This window comes from Tachypleus tridentatus, chromosome 6 (genome assembly GCF_004210375.1).
Source record: "Tachypleus tridentatus isolate NWPU-2018 chromosome 6, ASM421037v1, whole genome shotgun sequence".
In the NCBI taxonomy this organism is placed as follows: domain Eukaryota; kingdom Metazoa; phylum Arthropoda; class Merostomata; order Xiphosura; family Limulidae; genus Tachypleus; species Tachypleus tridentatus.
Window position 1 is genome coordinate 1,878,532 of NC_134830.1, and position 23,930 is coordinate 1,902,461.

At 34.8% G+C, this 23,930-nt stretch overlaps 1 protein-coding gene across 1 annotated transcript in view; it reads right to left on the bottom strand.

Annotated features, from left to right (window-relative positions):
• The window catches only part of LOC143251821 (uncharacterized), a 124,687-nt gene that overhangs the window by 25,990 nt on the left and 74,767 nt on the right, over window positions 1-23,930 (bottom strand). Inside the window, exons 15-22 of the mRNA XM_076503061.1 lie at window positions 17,065-17,316; window positions 16,328-16,482; window positions 14,441-14,720; window positions 13,763-14,030; window positions 11,063-11,270; window positions 7,063-7,213; window positions 4,059-4,115; window positions 1,155-1,289 (exon numbers count right to left, since the gene is read on the bottom strand). Coding sequence (XP_076359176.1) covers window positions 1,155-1,289; window positions 4,059-4,115; window positions 7,063-7,213; window positions 11,063-11,270; window positions 13,763-14,030; window positions 14,441-14,720; window positions 16,328-16,482; window positions 17,065-17,316 — 1,506 coding nt within the window. The remainder of the gene's footprint in view (window positions 1-1,154; window positions 1,290-4,058; window positions 4,116-7,062; window positions 7,214-11,062; window positions 11,271-13,762; window positions 14,031-14,440; window positions 14,721-16,327; window positions 16,483-17,064; window positions 17,317-23,930) is intronic.

Sequence of the window (23,930 nt, forward strand, 5' to 3'; positions counted from 1 at the left end):
GAGTGTGTTTTACTTTATAGCCTTTATCAGGTCAGGTATATCTGAACATACTAAACTGAGTGTGTTTTACTTTATAGCCTTTATCAGGTCAGGTATATCTGAACATACTAAACTGAGTGTGTTTTACTTTATAGCCTTTATCAGCTTAGGTATATCTGGACGTACTAAACTGAGTGTGTTTTACTTTATAGCCTTTATCAGCTTAGGTAGATCTGAACATACTAATCTCATTATGTTTTAATTTATAGCCTTTATTAGATCTGGACATGCTATATTGAGGATCTATTACTTTATCAGCTCAGGTATATCTGAACATACTAAACTGAGTGTGTTTTACTTTATAGCCTTTATCAGGTCAGGTATATCTGAACATACTAAACTGAGTGTGTTTTACTTTATAGCCTTTATCAGCTTAGGTATATCTGGACGTACTAAACTGAGTGTGTTTTACTTTATAGCCTTTATCAGCTTAGGTAGATCTGAACATACTAATCTCATTATGTTTTAATTTATAGCCTTTATTAGATCTGGACATGCTATATTGAGGATCTATTACTTTATCAGCTCAGGTAGATCTCGAAATACTGAACTGAATCTGTTTTACTTTATAGCTTTTATCAGCTCTGGTAATATGGACATGCTAAACTGATGGTGTATTATTTTATAGCCCTTATCAGTTCATGTAGATCCGGATATGATAAACTGATTGTGTTCTTGTTTATAGTCTTTATAAACTCAGGTAGATCTGGACATCACAAACTGATGGTGTTTTACTTTATAGCCTTTATCAGCTCAGGTATATCTGGACATACTAAACTGAATGTGTTTTACTTTATAGCCTTTATCAGGTCAGGTATATCTGAACATACTAAACTGAATGTGTTTTACTTTATAGCCTTTATCAGCTTAGGTAGATCTGAACATACTAAACTGAGTGTGTTTTACTTTATAGCCTTTATCAGCTCAGGTAGATCTGAACATACTAAACTGAGTGTGTTTTACTTTATAGCCTTTATCAGCTCAGGTATATCTGGACGTACTAAACTGAGTGTGTTTTACTTTATAGCCTTTATCAGCTTAGGTATATCTGGACATACTAAACTGAGTGTGTTTTACTTTATAGACTTTATCAATTCATGTAGAAAACAACTTACCAAACTGACAATATTTTCCTTCATAGCCTGTTTCACATTCACAGTAGTAATGTCCATCTGAAGTCTGCTTACATAACTGACTGTTACTACAAGGACTGGGGGTGCAGGTTGGTAAATATTTCCAGCACAGATTTCCTGTAAACCATGAAAATACAATTATGTAAACTAGGAACAAAATTGTAATACACTTATCACAGTTGTTGCTTCTTAGAGCATAACACTGAAGTTTTATATCAAAATGAAGTGAACAAGATATCTTTAAGAAAGAATAGAAGGGTGATAACACTGGGGAACACTTTTTCAGTAACTTTGAGTTGCATTGGATATTTTAACTGATTCTGAAGGAGTTTTAGGCACTGATTTCAAATCTGAAATTAGTTTTTCTCTACAAGCTCTAGTTTGTATGCAATTTGAGGTTAATGAAATTGTACAAATTTGAACTTGCGTAAACCATGTATAAGCATTTTCACGTCCATATATATAGATAGCTTCTAATATTTTGGTCATTCTTCTTTTGTTTCAGATCAAACATGGCTTCCAAAAATAGATATCATTGCAGAAACAAGCCTGATGCCTTCTGCTACATATGTGGATGCTACACACTCAATCGTCAGAGACGTAACATATCCTTGTTCGTCAAGCGTGCCTACAAGGCATATTTTGAAGTTCATCTTGGTGATCAAGACAAGCAATGGGCTCCTCATGTTGTGTGCCACAATTGTGAGGAAATGCTTCGAGACTGGACCAAAGGAAAACGCAATGGTCTGCCTTTTGGTGTTCCAATGATTTGGCGCGAACCCATCAACCATGTAACTGACTGTTATTTCTGCATGGTAAACGCAACGGGTGTTGGGAAGAAAAATCGACATAAGATTACGTATCTGAACATTCCCTCAGCTATTCGGCCTGCTCCGCACTCAGAAGAAGTTCCTGTTCCAGTTTTCAAAGGCTTGCCTTCATTGGACGATAAAGACATTGGACATGATACAAGCGAACAAGACAGTTGTGACAGTGAATTGTCAGAAAAGTGTACACAATCGGAGAACTGTTCTTCAGACACTGAACCTTTCCCCGTCCCCAAGCCTCTTCCCCAGGCTGAACTGAATGATTTAGTGCGGGATTTAGGTCTTTCAAAGAAAGCAGCAGAGCTTTTGGCATCAAGATTACAAGGGAGAAATCTTGTTGATCACTCTGTTAAAGTATCATATTTCAGAAAGCGTGACCAGCTTTTAGTGACCTTCTTTTCAGAAGACAGACAGTTTGTTTACTGCCATGACATCCAAGGGCTTCTCAAAGAACTGGGTGTACCTTACTATAGTCCTGCTGAATGGAGACTCGTTTTAGACAGTTCATAACGCAGTCTAAAGTGTGTTCTTTTACATAATGGGAATGTTTATGGAGCAGTACCTGTCGGTCACTCAGTGCATTTGCGGGAAGACTATGATGATATGAGAATGGTCATGGACTTATTAAAATATCATGAGCACAATTGGATCATTTGTGTAGACTTAAAGATGGTCAACTTTCTTCTTGGACAACAGAAAGGTTTCACCAAGTTTCCATGTTTCCTCTGTATGTGGGACAGCCGAGCACGAGACAGACATTGGGTCCAGAAGGACTGGCCTATTCGTGACACCCTTGAAACAGACATGCCAAATATCATACAAGACCCAACTGTAAGCAGAGATAAGATCATCTTTCCTCCTCTTCACATCAAATTAGGTTTGATGAAGCAATTTGTCAAGCCCTGGAAACCGAAGGTGAATGTTTCCAACACATCATCACAGCTTTACCAGGGTTATCATTTGAGAAGATCAAAGCAGGCGTGTTTGATGGCCCACAGATTCGAACCCTAATTCGTGATGATCAGTTTGTTGCTAAGATGACCGCTTTAGAAAAGGCAGCATGGTTATCCTTTGTGGCAGTCGTTCAGAACTTCCTTGGAAACAATAAGGCGGAGAACTACAGTGAACTTGTGAACAGAATGCTCCTCGCTTTTCGTGATCTCGGGTGCAACATGAGCATGAAGCTTCATATTTTGAACAGCCACCTTGATAAGTTCCCTGACAACCTGGGGGCTGTGAGTGACGAACAAGGAGAACGATTCCACCAAGACCTAAAGGTCATGGAAGAACGCTACCAAGGGCGCTGGGACAAAAGTATGATGGCTGACTACTGCTGGAGCATTAAATGAGATTGTCCAGATGAAGTGTACAAATGCAAATTCCTACCTGAATAAAATACACAAACAAATTGATAAGCTATTCCTATAATTTCCTATAATAACAAAAAATTAAAAAATAAATAAAAATGTCAAATTGCATAAAATCTGTAGCTTGCAGACAAAAACCGACTTCAGATTTGAAATCAACACACTCAAATTGACTATAGAAAGGTCTTTTTTTAAATGCAACAAAATGAGTGTTCCCCAGTGTAATCAAGAAATCAATTATATATCATGATATATATATCTTCATGTTGGCAAATTAGGAACTACTGATCACTAGCTGAGAGGCTAAGTAGAACAGAAATAAAACATAATAGCATTTTAACCACATATGTTATGCATTGAACTTCATTACATATTAGATCTTTAGTTGGTAGTAAGTTAATTATAAGTTATACTATGTTTAAATATTAGATCATTTATTAATTACACAGTAATAATATCATTACTTCACTTGTATGACTACAACTCTTTATAATTCCATAATTGTTGAAAAAATACTTTCTCTAAGGATAATGACACATTTCAAAAATCATTTCAAAGAGAAACATTTTTGTTTGATAATGTGAAATGTTACATTTGAATTTAAATTGAATCAGTAATAAATATCTGTAACTAGCAACTAGCAATGTATTAATTCATATTAAAAAAATATTTAACATTTTCACAAAACTCACTCTGTGATGGTTCTTGGTTGATACATAAACAATCTGCAGTTGAACACTTTCCAATATCTAAATCAAGATAGAAGAATATAGGTCTAAAATAGAAAACACTGATCTCTAGCATGTACCTCAAATGGCATTCATTTCGAATTATAATACATTAACTTGAGCACAGTTTTAAACAAGAATGCAAATTCTGTTCATTTATATTTCCTAATATTTTAAGAAAAGTGTACATTTCTTACACTCACACCTACTAACCATGCATTAAGTTAGGAATAAAAGCATATTGCATTACAACAAGCATAATATAAGGGCTTTTCAATGTATACTGAACAAGTCAGTGACATAGATTAACTGCTTCTCATTCATTTTAGGTGAGGTATTCACATATATAACAACTGGTTTTGTATTTCTGATAATTAATAGACATAGAGTAACTGCTCCTCACCAACAGAAAACAAGGTTCTAAGATACGTAACAACCTATTTTGTATTATTGACAAGTTAGGTTGGAAGACTAACTGGTCCTCACTAATGTAAAATGGAATCTTCATGTACATAACAGCCTGTCTTGTGTCACTGATAAGTTACCGTGGAAGAGTAAGCACTCCTCATTAATGTAAGATGGAATCTTCACATATATAACAACCTGTCTTGTGTCACTGATAAGTTACCGTGGAAGAGTAAGCACTCCTCATTAATGTAAGATGGAATCTTCACATACATAGCAACCTATCTTGTATCACTGATAAGTTAGGGTGAAAGAGTAAGTGCTCCTCATTAATGTAAGATGGAATCTTCACATACATAACAACCTGTCTTGTATCACTGACAAGTTAGGGTGAAAGAGTAAGTGCTCCTCATTAATGTAAGGTGGAATCTTCACATACATAACAACCTGTCTTGTATCACTGACAAGTTAGGGTGAAAGAGTAAGTGCTCCTCATTAATGTAAGATGGAATCTTCACATATATAACAACCTGTCTTGTATCACTGACACGTTAGGGTGAAAGAGTAAGTGCTCCTCATTAATGTAAGATGGAATCTTCACATACATAACAAACTGTCTTGTATCACTGACAAGTTAGGGTGAAAGAGTAAGTGCTCCTCATTAATGTAAGATGGAATCTTCACATACATAACAACCTGTCTTGTATCACTGACAAGTTAGGGTGAAAGAGTAAGTGCTCCTCATTAATGTAAGGTGGAATCTTCACATACATAACAACCTGTCTTGTATCACTGACAAGTTACGGTGAAAGAGTAAGTGCTCCTCATTAATGTAAGGTGGAATCTTCACATACATAACAACCTGTCTTGTATCACTGACAAGTTAAAGTGAAAGAGTAAGTGCTCCTCATTAATGTAAGATGGAATTTTCACATACATAGCAACCTCTCTTGTATCACTGATAAGTTAGGGTGAAAGAGTAAGTGCTCCTCATTAATGTAAGATGGAATCTTCACATACATAGCAACCTGTCTTGTATCACTGATAAGTTAGGGTGAAAGAGTAAGTGCTCCTCATTAATGTAAGATGGAATCTTCACATATATAACAACCTGTCTTGTATCACTGACAAGTTAGGGTGAGAGAGTAAGTGCTCCTCATTAATGTAAGATGGAATCTTCACATACATAGCAACCTGTCTTGTATCACTGATAAGTTAGGGTGAAATAGTAAGTGCTCCTCATTAATGTAAGATGGAATCTTCACATATATAACAACCTGTCTTGTATCACTGACAAGTTAGGGTGAAAGAGTAAGTGCTCCTCATTAATGTAAGATGGAATCTTCACATACATAGCAACCTGTCTTGTATCACTGATAAGTTAGGGTGAAAGAGTAAGTGCTCCTCATTAATGTAAGATGGAATCTTCACATACATAACAACCTGTCTTGTATCACTGACAAGTTAGGGTGAAAGAGTAAGTGCTCCTCATTAATGTAAGGTGGAATCTTCACATACATAACAACCTGTCTTGTATCACTGACAAGTTACGGTGAAAGAGTAAGTGCTCCTCATTAATGTAAGGTGGAATCTTCACATACATAACAACCTGTCTTGTATCACTGACAAGTTAGGGTGAAAGAGTAAGTGCTCCTCATTAATGTAAGATGGAATTTTCACATACATAGCAACCTGTCTTGTATCACTGACAAGTTAGGGTGAGAGAGTAAGTGCTCCTCATTAATGTAAGATGGAATCTTCACATACATAGCAACCTGTCTTGTATCACTGATAAGTTAGGGTGAAAGAGTAAGTGCTCCTCATTAATGTAAGATGGAATCTTCACATATATAACAACCTGTCTTGTATCACTGATAAGTTAGGGTGAGAGAGTAAGTGCTCCTCATTAATGTAAGATGGAATCTTCACATACATAGCAACCTGTCTTGTAACACTGATAAGTTAGGGTGAAATAGTAAGTGCTCCTCATTAATGTAAGATGGAATCTTCACATATATAACAACCTGTCTTGTATCACTGACAAGTTAGGGTGAAAGAGTAAGTGCTCCTCATTAATGTAAGGTGGAATCTTCACATACATAGCAACCTGTCTTGTATCACTGATAAGTTAGGGTGAAAGAGTAAGTACTCCTCATTAATGTAAGATGGAATCTTCACATACATAACAACCTGTCTTGTATCACTGACAAGTTAGGGTGAAAGAGTAAGTGCTCCTCATTAATGTAAGATGGAATCTTCACATACATAGCAACCTGTCTTGTATCACTGATAAGTTAGGGTGAAAGAGTAAGTGCTCCTCATTAATGTAAGATGGAATCTTCACATATTTAAGGTGTGTTTTAGAAACCATACTTTTAAGATAGAGAGAAAGATATCATATTCATTACTACATTGCCTCAAGGAGTATCTATGTCAACCGTGAGAAGGTTACGTAGACCAGAAATGTATAAATAACTCAAGACTGATCATATTCTTAAAAATGTTCCTATTTCAAGTTCAGTGAAGTGTATATTTTAATGTTAAAACAGAGTAAAGAACATACCATTACACAATGGGTTATCTTGGAAAACTGAAACGTTTCCATGGATATTATGTTTTACTTCAGGCCATGTCACTACATTTCCCAGCAAACCACAAGTTGTTTTTAATGCTGTAATTTGCTCATTATTCATGGCAAAGTCCCACACATTGAACTACAAGAAACAAACAACTACATATTCTTACATAATACAAACAACACATTTCAAAAACCAATTACAACAAAGAAAGAAATCTTTAACAACTGTTTTTAATTTCATCCTATAATTTAAAAATGAATCATTTTAATCTTGGAGGAGGAAAACCTTTCATTATGATCTAACGTTTAAATCCAGCAATGTCGTATGAATTATTGGTTTCATTTGTCATACTTATACATTTATCAATGTAGAAATAAAATATACTCTTTAAAAAAAAAACGCAAAAGGCAAAATTTGAGACATATTGTTAACAAGTTTATTCCGGGTAGTTCTGTATGACATGTGTGAAACTTTGCACATTCACTGCTGAACATCCAAAGTCTGGAAAGGCAAAGTCCACGCTCACTAGTTGACGTTTAACGTCACTCAACTTCAATAAAGAGTATGCCCCCCCGTGAGCATCAATAACTGCTTGGCATCTCCTGCCCATGAAAGCGATGAGATGACGAATCACATCCTGTGGAACGGTTGTCCACTCAGCCTGCGAAGCTGCTGCAAGCTGAGGTAGAGTCTGCTGTTGAGGTTGTCACCGTCGCAGATGTCGGTCCAACTCGTCCCAAAGATGTTCGATGGGGTTTAAATCTGGTGATCTGGAGGGCCAGGAAAGAACGTTGATGTTGTGATGTCTCAAGAAGACAGTGGTGAGTCGAGCTGTGTGAGAATGGGCGTTGTCATGTTGAAAAACGTCGTTGACGTTCACCATGATGGGTTGCACATGGGGCCTAAGAATCTCATCGACGGTTGCGTGCGGTCTGATCGGAAATCCTACGCAGCCCTGGTATGGTTGAGGTAGTAGACGTCGCAGTGGTGGTCCTATCTTGAAGGTGACGTAACCGGATGTAGCGATCTTGCGCGGGCGTGGTCACACGAGGTCTGCCAGATCGTGGACTGTCACAAGTTGATCCATGTTGTTGGTAACGATTCCATAGCCTTGTGATGGTGCTTGGGTGGACATTCACAGCTCTGGCAACATCTGATCGAGATTCGCCTGCTTCCAAGCGACCAATGGCGTTGTTGCGTTGTGCTTCAGTCAGTCTTGGCGTAACTGTATTGCATGTCGGTGGCTTAACACTGAGTTATGGAAACCGAGAACCCGTCACGTTTATAGGGATTTTGCGCATGTTGCACTTGCAGAACATGCAGATCTCTGAAACAAATTTATTGGACACGAATGCATTTTGGCGAAAAATCCGATATTTTCCTCTGTTTTCAAAGTGCACAACTTTTATTGTCATTTTGGTCTGACAATCAGTGCCTTAACACGTGTAACATCACATATTCTGAGCTTGTAACATTATTACATATATTTCTTTTTAAAACAACAAAAATATCCCTTTTGCGTTTCTTTTTTTGAAGAGTATATATGTATTAAATAACATTTTGTCTAGTCTCAGGGGTATTCCTCTCTATAGGTTGGTACCACAGGTGTGGTCCTTTGCTGACATAATCATAGGTTTTGGTATTCAATTCATCTTATGAGACTCATTAACCACTCATACGTTTATGTAATACTTACATCCCTGGAGATATATTTTCATGTTAGAATATGATTTTTAAAGATAACATATTTGTTTCATATGAATTTTAGTAATATTCAGTTGTGACTTATTTCTCTTGTTATTATTATTACAATAATGTTCCAATTTAATTTATTCTGTGTCTTTACTTGAAAATAACTGATTTAGTTGTTGAAATGTCATATTAATCTAACATAAACAAAAGTTTCCAACGAAATGTAAGTGTCAGTATATTTGAATATAACTATTTCGTGTGGAAACTAATTCTTGTATAAAATAAGTGATTTTCATAATGTTTCTTAATGTCAGGTTTGTAAGGTTAGGTTCTTTGTCTGGGTCTGATCTCTGATAAATTTCAAAAATAGACAAACAGCACATAGTCCATTTGTTTTAAAATAATATGTTTAAAACAAATTCAAATGTATATACAAATGTTCTTTACATTTTAAAATGAGATTCTACTTTCTTATAGTCCACAGAGGCTTATTCAGTTCCTCTAGTACAAATTTTGATAAGAGGAATGTTTCTACTCTAATCAGTTACTGCAATACATTCTGGGATAATTTCACTTAGAACTTTCCACTTTACTATCTTTATGACTAAACCCACTAGAATAATGTCTAGATAGATCTGATTATAACTCACACTTAATTAACTTACTTTGAATTTCATTTTTGATACATATTTACAACCATTTTAATTTGTAAACTTGTAATTTAACTGCATATAATTTATATAATTATCATATAAAATAGACATTGATGAGAATAATAATGCACTTAAAAATATAAACTATGGTTCAAAGGTTATGGTTATGTGAACTGTGGTTGAAGGGATATGGTTATGTGAACTGTGGTTGAAGGGATATAGTTATATGAACTGTGATTGAAGGGTTAAGGTTATATGAACTGTGGTTGAAGGGTTATGGTTGTGTGAACTGTAGTTGAAGGGTTATGGTTATGTGAACTGTGGTTGAAGGGTTATAGTTATGTGAACTGTGGTTGAAGGGTTATGGTTATGTGAACTGTGGTTAAAGGGTAATGGCTATATGAACTGTGGTTGAAGGGTTATGGCTATATGAACTGTGGTTGAAGGGATATGGTTATATGAACTGTGGTTGAAGAGTTATGGTTATATGAACTGTGGTTGAAGGGTTATGGTTATTGAACTGTGGTTGAAGAGTTATGGTTATGTGAACTGTGGTTGAAGAGTTATGGTTATATGAAATGTGGTTGAAGGGTTATGGTTATGTGAACTGTGGTTGAAGGGTTATGGTTATGTGAACTGTGGTTGAAAGGTTATGGTTATGTGAACTGTGGTTAAAGGGTAATGGCTATATGAACTGTGGTTGATGGGTTATGGCTATATGAACTGTGGTTGAAGGGATATGGTTATACGAACTGTGGTTGAAGAGTTATGGTTATATGAACTGTGGTTGAAGGGTTATGGTTATTGAACTGTGGTTGAAGAGTTATGGTTATGTGAACTGTGGTTGAAGAGTTATGGTTATATGAAATGTGGTTGAAGGGTTATGGTTATGTGAACTGTGGTTGAAGGGTTATGGTTATGTGAACTGTTATTCAAGGGTTATGGTTATGTGAACTGTGGTTGAAGGGTTATGGTTATGTGAACTGTGGTTGGAGGGTTATGGCTATATGAACTATGGTTGAAGGGTTGTGGTTACATAATCTGTGGTTGAAGGGTTATGGTTATGTGAACTGTGGTTGAAGGGTTATGATTATGTGAACTGTGGTTGAAGGGTTATGGTTATGTGAACTGAGGTTGAAGGGTTATGGTTACATGAACTGTGGTAAAAGGGTTATGGTTATGTGATTGTGTTTTTTAAAAGAAATACATATATTTAGTATCTTTACATCCTTGAATAATATGTTGCTTACATACTTGAATAATATGTTGGTAGACATAAGCTACTACACTGGTTACATGCTTGAATAATATGTTTGTACACATAAGCTACTACACTGGTTACATCTTTGAATAATATGTTGGTATACATAAGCTACTACACTGATTACATCTTTGAATAAGTTGATGGTACCTATCAACTAGATAGCACGTAAAGATTATATGTTGGTTACATCTTTGAATAAATTGATGGTATAGATCAGACAATGATTAAGGTATACTACTTTTGTCACCAACTGTCTCCCTGTTGTACCTCAGTAATAGTTCTATCAAATGTTAAAATATGGCTATGTAGCTACCTAACTTGGCAGTATGTATTAGCAATATGTTGATTGTGTGCCTTTTCAACATGTTGTTGTACCTCAGCTATATCTCCAGAATACGCTTCAGTCAGACTGAATCCTCCTCCAAGACTGTCTTGTTCCTGTCCAAGAATAAAGTGTCCACCCCACAGTCTCTCTCCTACAGCCACACCAGACCCAGACAAGCTAAGATGTGCATCCCAGTAGATGGCCCAGTCCCCTTTCTGGCTATCCCAAGTAATTGTACAATGGTGCCACAAGTCATCCCTGTTAGAAGAAAGCATTTACTAGTACAAAAAAACACCATCATAAAGCGAGAATTTTATTTATCAATCATATGAGAAGTTTAAAAGTATTGGCTGCAAGTATCTTATGTTGAAGGAAATGTTTTAGTTTTCTTTTATTTCTCTTATGTTATTGTCTCATAATATTTGTAATTAAATATTTTCCTTCTTCAACAGTCTTACATGCAATCTTTTAAGTTATTGGCATAAATGTTGGCATATTCAAATTATTTTTGAACTCTTTTTCTGAAATAACTTTATAACTGAAACAACGTGCATTGTATCATAGCAAATATTTAGATGTAATTGAATATAATGCAATTAAAAGGAGTTAATGCTTATCAAGTTCTTTCTTATTTATAATTAGGCCCAGCATGGCCAGGTGGGTTAAGGCATTCGACTCTTAATCTGAGGGTCGTGGGTTCGCATCCCTGTTGCACCAAACATACTCGCCTCTTCAGCCATGGGGGCATTATAATGTGATGGTCAATCCCACTATTCATTGGTAAAAGAGTAGCCCAAAAGTTGGCAGTTGGTGTTGATGACTAGCTGCCTTCCCTCTAGTCGTACACTGCTAAATTAGGGACAGCTAGCGCTGATAGCCCTCGAGTAGCTTTGCACAAAATTCAAAAACAAACAAACAATATTTATAACTCTTCAACAAAATAGCAGATATCAATCAGTTTCTTGCAAGAAAACTTATGAGTTTGCTTAGCAAAATACCTTAAGAGAAAATAAATATTCTACTAAAAAAACCATTCATAAAATAAAAACGTAATGCTTGTGTACAAACTGCTAGTTAACATGCACTTGTCAACTGCCAGTTAACATCCATTTATAAACTGCTAGTTAACATCCATGTTGGGTAAAGTGGTAGTTAACATCTATTTGTAACCTGCTAGTTAGCATGCTAGTTAAGTAAACTAGAAGTTAACATCCATATTATTTAAACTGTTTGTTAACACCTATATTATGTGAAATGATAGTTAACTTCTATGTTATGTAAACTGTTATGTCACATATATATTATATCAACTGTTAGTTAAGGGTAATGATATGTGAACTGCTAGTTAACATCCAAGTCATGTGACATAAGTATCTACACACATAAAGTGAAATGCCAGTTAACATCCAAGTCTTGTAATATAAATATTCAAATATATTATATGAAATGCCAGTTAACATCCAAGTCTTGTGACATAAGTATCTTCGTATATTACTTCCCATGTTCTTTAAACACATCATTCATACTTAAACTGATTTATAGTGAATCATATATTATGTTCAACCACTGATTATCATTCAGACAGTTAGTTAGGTCTGTGTTGTATAAAAATCACCAATTACCATGTAAAATGCTACATAAGCATATATATTTATAGTGAATCATATATTATGTTCAACCACTGATTATCATTCAGACAGTTAGTTAAGTCTGTGTTGTATAAAAATCACCAATTACCATGTAAACTGTTACATAAGCATATATATTTATAGTGAATCATATATTATGTTCAACCACTGATTATCATTCAGACAGTTAGTTAAGTCTGTGTTGTATAAAAATCACCAATTACCATGTAAACTGTTACATAAGCCGATATTATATGATAATCAATGAAAAATGCTTTTTATGTTTATGTTGTGCAAGAACCACCAACTATCAAGTTAGCTACTACTTAAGTCTATTTTGTGTAACAGTCAATTAAAACAGCTACTTAAGCCTATCATTTGAGGAATATGAACTCCTAATTAACCATATGTTACAAATGATTTAGCATTTAATACACTTGGGGAATGTATGATGAAATACTCAAATTTTGATTTAGCTTCTTCTAAAAGTAAACAAAAGAAAACTCATGAGAAAAATAAATATTACAGACCAATCTTGGCCAGAATAGTTAGAGTAGTATTCTAAATTTTAGGGTAAATTCTAGATTAATTTTGCTAGACATTAGAATATACATATTTACCTAGACACTTTAGTCATCATTTTGCTATGTAAGTGATACAGTTGCAGTGTTCAGTTTTAATGTTATTTCCACATTATTGGACCATTAGGAGAAACTTCCTTCTCATATCTGATCCTAATTTTTAGATTCATTAGATACACAAGGCTAACAGATAGATAATGTATATCCATCACTAGAATATAAAATAAACCATTTTTATTCTGTGCTTTGTACCATAGTTTTATTTGCCTGTCATTCTAAATGCTCTTTGTTTTAAGTTCATTATTTTAAATTGTCAAATCCTCTGAGTTATAGAGGTTTTGTTGTGTTACACTATCTTTCAGTATAACAACCAGAAAATCAATTGAAAACATCAAAAGTATTTGGACCAATTTTCAGTGAAGTTCAACAACAACAAAAAAACCTTTAGTGAGTTAAACTATTCATTTTGCCTGTGAGAACTCATCAGTAAAATAAGGGTTCGATAGTTATTGGAATTACATCCTAAAAAGTGCAACTTTACCTGTTGGCTTGAATTTCTGTACGAAATGTTTTTCCGTGGATGTACAGTACTAGTTTATTAACATCTAATAAAGTCAAGGCATTATCTACAGTTTCTCCTGTCTTCATGTTCTTATAAGCATAGGATAATGGTGTCCCTCTGTTAGCTTTATTATGTGTTTTCATCCAGAAGGCTACAGTTACTGCATAAAGATGGTGATTGGACTGTATGTCAACAAAACTGGAAGTCAAAGCCACAGGAAAGTTGATATAAAATTCATGTGGTAGAACTGAAATGAACACAGGAAATTGTTAATGTATAAACTTCACATGTTTAATTTGTAAAAAAAGCAGTAAATGTCTTAGTTCACATAAGTAATTGGCATAAAAAAAATGTTCAGCTAACATCATTTATCTAGTAAAAATGAATCAAAAACAGGAAATAACTGACCTAATATATTTCAGTTGTGTATCAGCCTGAATAGTTTGTTTTATTTTGGTTCTTGAATCAAGAGAACTACATTCTTATAAGATCACTACATGTAGGAATGGTTACTTATTAATGTATCTTTAGTAGGACAGGTATAAACTCAACTATGGTGTGAGATTTAATATCATTATGCAGTAATAAATACATACAGAATGCACTCAGTTGTTATGCAGTTTCTGTTTTCCTAATTAATTCTATAAAATGATTTACCTGAACTACACAAGTCTCCAGTAAAGGGAGGAGTACAGTTACAAGTGAAGAAGTCCACACCATCCACACATAATCCTTCATTGAGACAGGGATTGGATAAACAGTCATCAATGTTTACTTCACAGAATGTTCCTTCAAACCCTTTCTGACATTCACATTCAAATCCTTCCAATGTGCTCACACATGTTGCTCTATTTTTACATGGCAAATCTTCACACTTGTTGACTGTTTTTTCACACCGTTTTCCTGTGAAACCTTTTGGACAACAGCACTGAAAATCCTAAAATATAATAATAATACATTTGATTAACCAAAGTAAGCGGAAGATAAAATGTTTATGTCAAATACTCACTTTCAGAAAACTTTGATATGGTAACATTTTTATTTTATTTTTCAGTTACCCTTCCTCAGGTGAACATGAACTAAATAAACCAAAAAAGAAAAAGCTATCCAATGTTGTTCTCTTAGTGAAATACATTGAGGAGCAGAGCCCCTTCACAGAGCCCCTATAGTTTAGTTAGAAAAATAATGCTGTTAATATTATGAAATATTAATACTGAACAGCATGATACCCTACTGAGCAGGACATACTTAAAATTACAAAATAATACAGTGGTTACATGAGAAGAAGAATATACTTGACTTCACCAAATAGTTCAGTGGACAGCAGAAAATAATTCACTTCAAAGGTTATGATGTAAGTTCTCTTCCTGAATATTTTTTAGTCAAACATAACTTGATTACTTTTTACATTATTATAATTTATCAAAATCTGGTTCACATGCATGCTGACCTTATCACTATTGACACCCTATCCTTTCTTACTAAGCAAAACAGGTATCAAAAAACTCATATACCATCTGTTCTACACACAGTTTTATTGGTGCCATCAAAAATTGTTTTATATTTCTACATATGTATAATCAACCTCTTTCCTCTTCTACGCAGTTCTATAAAGCATCATGAGACATCTTGTATGAAACCCTGCCAACAAACATTCTCTTATGAACAAAGTTTTATTCATTTCACAACAACTTATTTATATATTATAGAACTGTGTAGAACAGGAAGGAAAAGTACCGTACATATGAGGAAATAAATAAGTTGTTGTGAAACTGATAAAACTTTGTTAATGACTCTTGTGTGAGACCCCACATTTCCTCCATCACAACGTTTTATTGGCATCATTAAGTTTACTGCTACTTCTATTGAACTCAACACAAATGTGCTTCATAACCTCAGCAATTCTAAATATTTTGGAGTTGATATAGGTAGGAATATTTCAATTTTCTTTTATAAAACTGCTGCCCTATCTAACAAATGGAATATGATTTTCTGAGCTATTGGACATTACAATATCAGTTAAAAACTTTAGTGCAGTAATGCTTACCACTAATCCCAAAACAAGTCAAATATTACATGATTGAAAACTTCTCAACAAAAATTGAAACTTATGACAAAATATAACAGTTTTAATATGCTCTTCAACAGTGTAGATTACAGAGTAGAGAGTTTAAATACTGTTTCTGGTTGTCTACCAATATTGTTTATCAAAATAGATATGAATTTTAAAGAAGGCTGGTATTGGTACTAAAACTTTTATTAAAAAAAATAGAAAACAGCATTTGTTCTCAACTTTATTTTAGTAAAAGTTTTAATACCCATGCCAGCCATGTTTAGAAAACATTTTCACTTCAAGTGAGCTTCTCCTCATCACAAAAATAAACGTGTTTTCAAATATGAAGTGAATTGTTTATCTAAGGAAAGAGAAAAGGTTTCTGTATAAAATACATATACATCTAAAATTTACTAAAATGAAGAGTTTTTTTGTTTCTTAAAAATTACATATTTTTATTAATGTTTATAGAATTACAAAAGTTTACTTACATCTTTGACATCAAAACATGTTGCTCCATTTTGGCATGGATTTGATGCACAGTCATAAAAATTAATTTCACAGGATTTGCCTGTAAATCCTTTAGGACAAAGACAGATGTAGCTGTTGATGTTGTCAACACATGTTCCACCATTCAAACATGGATCTGTAGGAAACACACAATCACATATAGATTATAACAAGAGTACAACCATTTCTGATTTGAATAGTGGGAGCTAATTGGTGATCCAGAGGTTGGATAGATGATCTTGGATTTATTTAAAGAATATAAAGATCATTCTATTTTTAGAACATTTGTTTAATAACCATTTAAATAACATAAACTACACACTTTTCATATACACAGAGTTACTAAATAAATAAATTATGTTAAACACAAGAAAGGGCACATGTTCTACCTAAATAACAACCTGTAGCCTTAATATTTTCTGGAGTACAAATTTATGTTAGAAGTGAATACAAACGTAAGTAATTTTTTATGGTAAATATAAAACAGCCATAAGGTTACAGCATCCAAAGCACTTCCTATGGTAAAACAGGGATTTCTAAAATTGTTATACTGCCCTACTAAGGTAAAAATAATTCTTCAAAAACAATACTTTAATACTCTATATACTTTAGATGGTAAAGAGTGTTTATGTAACAAATACGTTCTTTGTAATACCAATTCATTTGCTATGACAACATAATTTTGTTTTTTAAATGAAGCAGAAAGACTCTCACTCACCACCCACACAGTCGTCGATGTTGTGTGCACAATTTACACCAGTAAAGCCAGGTAAACAGAGACAGTGGTAGCCATTAAGAGCATCAATACATGTACCACCATGCTCACAAATATCAGAAGAACAGTCATCTTCATTAATTTCACAGTTTTTTCCTACAAGTCCTGGTGGACAGTCACACTGGTAATCCCCACCAACATTAACACATGTGCTACCTTCTTTACATGGCTTCAGCTCCTCACAAAAATTGATTACTACAGAAGGAAAAAAACTAAAAATGAATATATAGTTCACATATATTAGACATTGAAACAGAACAACACAATAAAACTTCACATTATTAAAGTTAAACAACACAAAGAACATTGTTACCTAAAATCATGTTTTTACTTTTTATGTAATAAAATTTAACATATTAATATTTTTTCTTACAATTTATATAAATAGTTATATAAATGTATGTTTGTACAATTTTTCACTATCTATTTATGTTTCAATAGATAACTTTTATTTATTCATTATTTAAAATAGCTTCTAACAACAATTAATTTGTTTATTTTTTTGAAGTTAAGCACAAAATTACATCATGGGCTAACTGCGCTCTGCCCACCACAGAATCTAGTAAGTTTACAGACTTACCATTGTGTCACTGAGTGGTTTAAAGAATTAAACTGATAAAATATATATTTAAATAATTATATCTGTACCTCATACATGACATAAAACTACCATAATTTAAATTTTAAGACTCACTTTTAATACCATAAAAAATGAGTTGCAGAAAAAAGGAAAATTAATTAATTTAAACTTCATTAAATTTTATAAACAGTTCATTTCAGCACATACTGAAAACAGCAGAAGAATGTAAGGTAGGTTGACCATAAAAAACAAGATTAAAATATGAGAAGAACCAGATAATAAAAACAAACAGCTGGTTACAACTAGCTAAAAGTTTGTAATCACCAGACTTACAAATTCTTAGTTACAGCAAGTGGTCACCTTCAGTGAATATAGTGCTGTTGTCAGGTAGTGTGTTCTATTTTATTTCATTATTTACTCTTTATGTAGTTTATCTATAACTTTAGAGTAAAATTAAAGCATTAACTCACCTTCCAGCTCAGTACATTGAGAAAGTGCATATATAAAATTAAAATGAGACCACTTTCCCCTAGTGGTGATGTATAGACATACTTAATGATGTTATATTATTGTTCATTTATGTTAGTATAAAGCCCTGCCTATGCACATATTTATTTGAAGTGTTTGTTAGTTATAAATCTTGTAATCCACTTGTTTGAAAGTGTGAATTTGAATATCTTTGGCTGTTAAAGTTCATTAATTTCTTTCTTTCAATCCTGGTTGTATGAGATGTTTGTGTTTTAGACCCTTACAAAATAGTCAGTAACATTGTGTTATATCCAGAGATAACACATTATCATGTGTTATATCCAGAGTAATACACAACACATTATCATGTGTTATATCCAGAGTAATACACAACACATTATCATGTGTTATATCCAGAGTAACACACAACACATTATCATGTGTTATATCCAGAGTAACACACAACACATTATCATGTGTTATATCCAGAGTAACACACAACACATTATCATGTGTTATATCCAGAGTAATACACAACACATTATCATGTGTTATATCCAGAGTAACACACAACACATTATCATGTGTTATATCCAGAGTAATACACAACACATTATCATGTGTTATATCCAGAGTAATACACAACACATTCTCATGTGTTATATCCAGAGTAATACACAACACATTCTCATGTGTTATATCCAGAGTAATACACAACACATTATCATGTGTTATATCCAGAGTAATACACAACACATTATCATGTGTTATATCCAGAATAATACACAACACATTCTCATGTGTTATATCCAGAGTAATACACAACACATTATCATGTTATGTTAGAACGTTATAGATAAACAACAATGAGGTATTCAATCCCAGTAATACTGGACACATTCTCATGTTATGTTAGAACATTATAGATAAACATCAACAATGTTGTATTGAATCCCCAGTTGTACTGGACACATTCTCATGTTATGATCAAACATTATAGATAAACATTAACAATGTTGTATTGAACCCCCAGTTGCACTGGATACATTCTCATGATATGTTACAATGTTATAGATAAGCATGTACAATGCTTATACAATACTGGATACATTCCAACACAATGTTGGAATGGTACAGATTCATATGAAAAATTTGTTTTTGATAATGCTGAACCATTACAGGGTTAAGTTGTGTTGGAGTTGGAATTATATGGTTAAAGTATTGTGTTCTACATATAGCAAAACAGTACACATTCTCAAGTTTGTTTACAGGTAAACATCTGTAACATTGTGTTCTATCCTCAGCAATACTGAGACCATTTATAAGTCAGGTTGTATTGGATGCTGAGACCATTCCCAGCTCAGGTTGTATTGGATGCTGAGACCATTCCCAGCTCAGGTTGTATTGGATGATGAGACCATTCCTAGGTCAGGTTGTATTGGATGCTGAGACCATTCCCAGCTCAGGTTGTATTGGATGATGAGACCATTCCTAGGTCAGGTTGTATTGGATGCTGAGGCCATTCCAAAGTCAGGTTGTAATGGATGCTGAGACCATTCCTAGGTCAGGTTGTATTGGATGCTGAGACCATTCCAAAGCCAGGTTATATTGGATGATAAGGCCATTCCTAGGTTAGGTTGTATTGGATGCTGAGACCATTCCTAGGTCAGGTTGTATTGGATGCTGAGACCATTCCAAAGTCAGATTATATTAGATGCTGAGACCATTCCTAACTCAGGTTGTATTGGATGATGATACCATTCCTAGGTCAGGTTGTATTGGATGCTGAGGCCATTCCTAGGTCAGGTTGTATTGGATGCTGAGACCATTCCTAGGTCAGGTTGTATTGGATGCTGAGACCATTCCAAAGTCAGGTTATATTGGATGATGAGGCCATTCCTAGGTCAGGTTGTATTGGATGCTGAGACCATTCCTAGGTCAGGTTGTATTGGATGATGAGACCATTCCTAGGTCAGGTTGTATTGGATGCTGAGACCATTCCAAAGTCAGGTTATATTGGATGCTGAGGCCATTCCTAGGTCAGGTTGTATTGGATGCTGAGATCATTCCTAGGTAAGGTTGTATTGGATGCTGAGATCATTCCTAGGTCAGGTTGTATTGGATGCTGAGACCATTCCAAAGTGAAGTTATATTGGATGATGAGGCCATTCCAAAGTGAGGTTGTACTGGATGCTGAGACCATTCCTAGGTCAGGTTGTATTGGATACTGAGACCATTCCAAAGTGAGGTTGTACTGGATGCTGAGACCATTCCTAGGTCAGGTTGTATTGGATGATGAGACCATTCCTAGGTCAGGTTGTACTGGATGCTGAAAGCATTCCTAGGTCAGGTTGTATTGGATGATGAGACCATTCTTAGATCAGGTTGTATTGGATGATGAGACCATTCCTAGATCAGGTTGTATTGGATGATGAGACCATTCCTAGGTCAGGTTGTATTGGATGATGAGACCATTCCTAGATCAGATTGTATTGGATGATGAGACCATTCCTAGATCAGGTTGTATTGGATGATGAGACCATTCCTAGGTCAGGTTGTATTGGATGATGAGACCATTCCTAGATCAGATTGTATTGGATGATGAGACTATTTCTTGGTCAGGTTGTATTGGATGATAAGGCCATTCCTAGATCAGGTTGTATTGGATGCTGAGACCATTCCTAGGTCAGGTTGTACTGGATTCTGAGACCATTCCAAAGTCAGGTTGTATTGGATGCTGAGACCATTCCTAGGTCAGGTTGTACTGGATGCTGAGACTGCTCCAAATTGTGGTTGTATTGGATGCTGAGACCATTCCTAGGTCAGGTTGTACTGGATGCTGAGACCATTCCTAGATCAGGTTGTATTGGATGATGGGACCATTCCTTGGTCAGGTTGTATTGGAAGTTAATATTTTCAGAATTGAAAATTTTTTTGCTGATAGATTTTCACATCTTGACAGAAATGCTATGTTTCTCACGTATCATCCTATAACACTTGTATACCACTAGTACTGCAGTAATTCCAACCTAAGTTAAGTTTAATGTAAATTATGATGGTGCATAATGATGTCAATATGAGAAAATGGTTAACCAACAGGAGAGCAACACAATACCATCTGCAGCAACATACTGTAGATATACTTGTGATAGCTTCTTTCTTTGACAATGCAAGACAAAAAAAAATGTTTTCTGGAAGTGGAAGGATGGATAGTAATGTGTACATGAGTAACTATTAGATATATATTTTCAGATTAGGAAAATATTATCTCAGAAGAAAATAACTCATCTCATCACAGAATAATGCTAGAATCCTATGGTGGAATGGTGGATGGGTTGGTAGAAAGTTTTATCTAGATGACAACCCTTCAAAACCCATGGAGTGTGAAACCTGATGACAGGAGCTCCACTGTGGGGACTATCATGGAAAACTGCATCTTATTTCAACTAGGATTTACTCCTCACTCATAATGCAAGAAGATAGGCAGAATGAGAACTTACAAACAAAGTTGTCAATAAGCCAATACGTGTAGGGTGACTGGGACACACAATTGCACTGTATTATTTTTGCACACCTAGACAACTGAACAAGTTTTGGCTGAAGGATTAATGCATTTCAGTTTTATAGCATGTAATTTTCAAGGATGATTTGTACTTGAAAGTGTCATATCTTTTCCAATTCTCCTCATATCATACTAAGTTAACTGGTGAGAAATCTTCATGTTCAACTATCCCAGTAGCTCGGAACATGAATGAGGCAAGAGTCTCCCATGTTCCAACTGAAAAAATGGGAGATAATTTGTTTATGAGAGACCCAGAAATGTGCCCAGATTCCCATTAAAGCACCAGCTGGAAAGGGCTTTACTGGAAACAATGCAATGGGTGACCATGAAACATTACTTTGAAAAGCCAGCAAGTGCAAGCCAAGTGAGCAGAACACATATTTTGGTACTGGAATGTTCCATGATAGTCCATAAAATTGGTAAGGTCTGGATCACAATATTGAGTATGTATACAATGAGGATATCTTAAATTGTCTTGTGAAACACTCCACCAAACAGTGGGCACTGGAAAAGCCAGGGCAAATTTGTTTGAGCAATTTTAGTTATTCTGATTCAATTCATATTTTGGGAAATAAGAGTAACTTGAGAAGCAATGTCTGTCATCTGGTGGAATCTCAAAAGATGTAAAGAAAGATGTTAAAAAAAGAAAATATACTAACTTTTTTCAAAGACAATGGGTTGAATGAAGAACTGTGACCTGTGGAAGTTGAAATCCTGCAGAGATGAAACAGCTTGACAATGAAGAGAAGGAATTACAAATGTGCAGGGAGCTATCCACATGATTGCTTGTAGGATCTCATATACAGACTGCCAAAAATTGGAAGAAATGTGAGCATCCACATCTGTAGATTAATATATCACCCAACATAACCATCCAGCAATGGTAGAAGGACAGATAACTCAAGTTAGAGACAGACAATGGCTGGGCCCCCAGTAGGGAGAAATCCACAATAAGTAACATCAAAGAGCAAAAACCTGACACACAAGCTAATTCAGATTGGATAAATCATACAGTTAAGAGATAGAAAGAAGGGAGGGAAAAGTATGGTTACCTTCTGGATTGTTGGAAGTTTAAGAGAAGAAAACTAGTCCAGGGAGAGGATTATGTGAGTGCTGAGGAAGAGGGTGCAAAAGGCATCAGTAACATAAAAGTCCAAATGAAGGCAATTGCAGGAGAAGAAAATACGTTTGGAGAGAAAGACAGTATTAAAAACAAGAAGCCAACAGCTCAAACTGGGCATGCATGAAAGCAAGTAAAACCACAGTCAGCCGTAGAAATCAGGTGAGGAGGTTGGAGGTAGGTATTCAATGTTTATTGACACAAAGCTACAAGGCTATCTGTGCCAGATAAGATGTGGTACAGTATAGGTATAGGACATTTAAGATAAAAAGTAAAATATGTAAAATTATGAACTGCCAGGAAGGCTGAAGCAACAAGATCGAAAATGCAATCAGTCACCTGAAGTGGGTCTTTCCAGTCCTGGGTTCAGTTCAAAAGAAAAATAAAAACTAAAATGTGTAAAATTAAAGCTTGCCAGGAAGACTGAAGCAACAAGATCGAAAATGCAATCAGTCACCTGAAGTGGGTCTTTCCAGTACTGGGTTCAGTTCAAAAGAAAAATAAAAACTAAAATGTGTAAAATTAAAACTTGCCAGGAAGACTGAAGCATCAAGATCGAAAATACAATTAGTCACCTGAAGTGGGTCTTTCCAGTCCTGGGTTCAAGTCAAAATAAAAATTGAAATGTGTGAAAGAAATCATGTTAAAACATTAAAATGTGTAAAATAAATCATGCTAAAACACTATATAGTCCAATAAAAAACCTTAAATTAAGTGTAAAAGACCAATGGCTCTTAAAAATATAAAAACATGAGTGAGATGGGCAGTATCACCTATAACATGAGCCAAAGTCAAGGGCAAACCCGCCTTACAAATATCTTTAAAATGGTGTCATCGTTCTAGGTTGTAACAATGATATGATAACAAAATGTGGATGATTGTGCTCTGGGTGCCACATAGACCACACATTGGTGCAGCAGTTCCAGATAAAAGGAAGTGGTGGGTTATAAAACTGTGACCAATGCATAGCCTTGCCAAAACAACTTCCTCTCTTTGATCCTTACAGAAGCAAGAAGGCCAAAGGCCTAGAGAAGGTTTGACTGTTTGCAACTGTAGGGGATAGCTGTTCACTGATGGCA